Source organism: Penaeus monodon, chromosome 32 (genome assembly GCF_015228065.2).
Source record: "Penaeus monodon isolate SGIC_2016 chromosome 32, NSTDA_Pmon_1, whole genome shotgun sequence".
Classification (NCBI taxonomy): Eukaryota; Metazoa; Arthropoda; class Malacostraca; order Decapoda; family Penaeidae; genus Penaeus; species Penaeus monodon.
This window is the reverse complement of record NC_051417.1, coordinates 24,590,115-24,590,542: the sequence shown is the minus strand read 5'-3', so window position 1 is coordinate 24,590,542 and position 428 is coordinate 24,590,115. Positions and strand designations below refer to the sequence as shown.

At 49.8% G+C, this 428-nt stretch overlaps 1 protein-coding gene across 1 annotated transcript in view; it reads left to right on the top strand.

Moving 5' to 3' along the window:
- LOC119593754 (cuticle protein AM1199-like) overlaps positions 1 to 356 on the top strand; it is a 1,151-nt gene extending 795 nt beyond the window's left edge. The window contains exon 3 of the mRNA XM_037942765.1: positions 55 to 356. Within this exon, the coding sequence (XP_037798693.1) occupies positions 55 to 214 (160 nt within the window). The 3' untranslated portion in view covers positions 215 to 356. The remainder of the gene's footprint in view (positions 1 to 54) is intronic.
- The last annotated feature ends 72 nt before the right edge of the window (positions 357 to 428 follow it).

Here is a 428-nt window from a genome sequence, read left to right as displayed (position 1 = left end):
TCCTACCCATGTAGCTTTTTTTTCCTTAGCATATTTTTTCATTCTTTCTCCCAGGTTCCGCCTCGACGACGGCAGAACCGCCGAAGTCAGTTACGTCGCGGACGAGTTCGGATACCGGGCCGAGTCTCCCCTCATCCCCACCGACCACCCCCTCCCCGCCCACGCCATCGAGCAGATCCGCTTCGCCGAGGAGCAGAGTCGCCGCCTGGGTTAAGTGTGGTTAATGGTGATTCTCGAAGGAACTTTAGCCACAAAACCCGAAGATACGAACGATGACTCCACCAGCGCCCTCGACTAACCTTTATGAACGAGCTAGCTTATGTTAATAAAGCAGAAAGTCATTACTAAGGAACTGATTTTTTATATTATTAAGATCCTTTATCGAAGATGATATGCAGAAGCACTGGAAGTCAGCGGCGGATATGAAA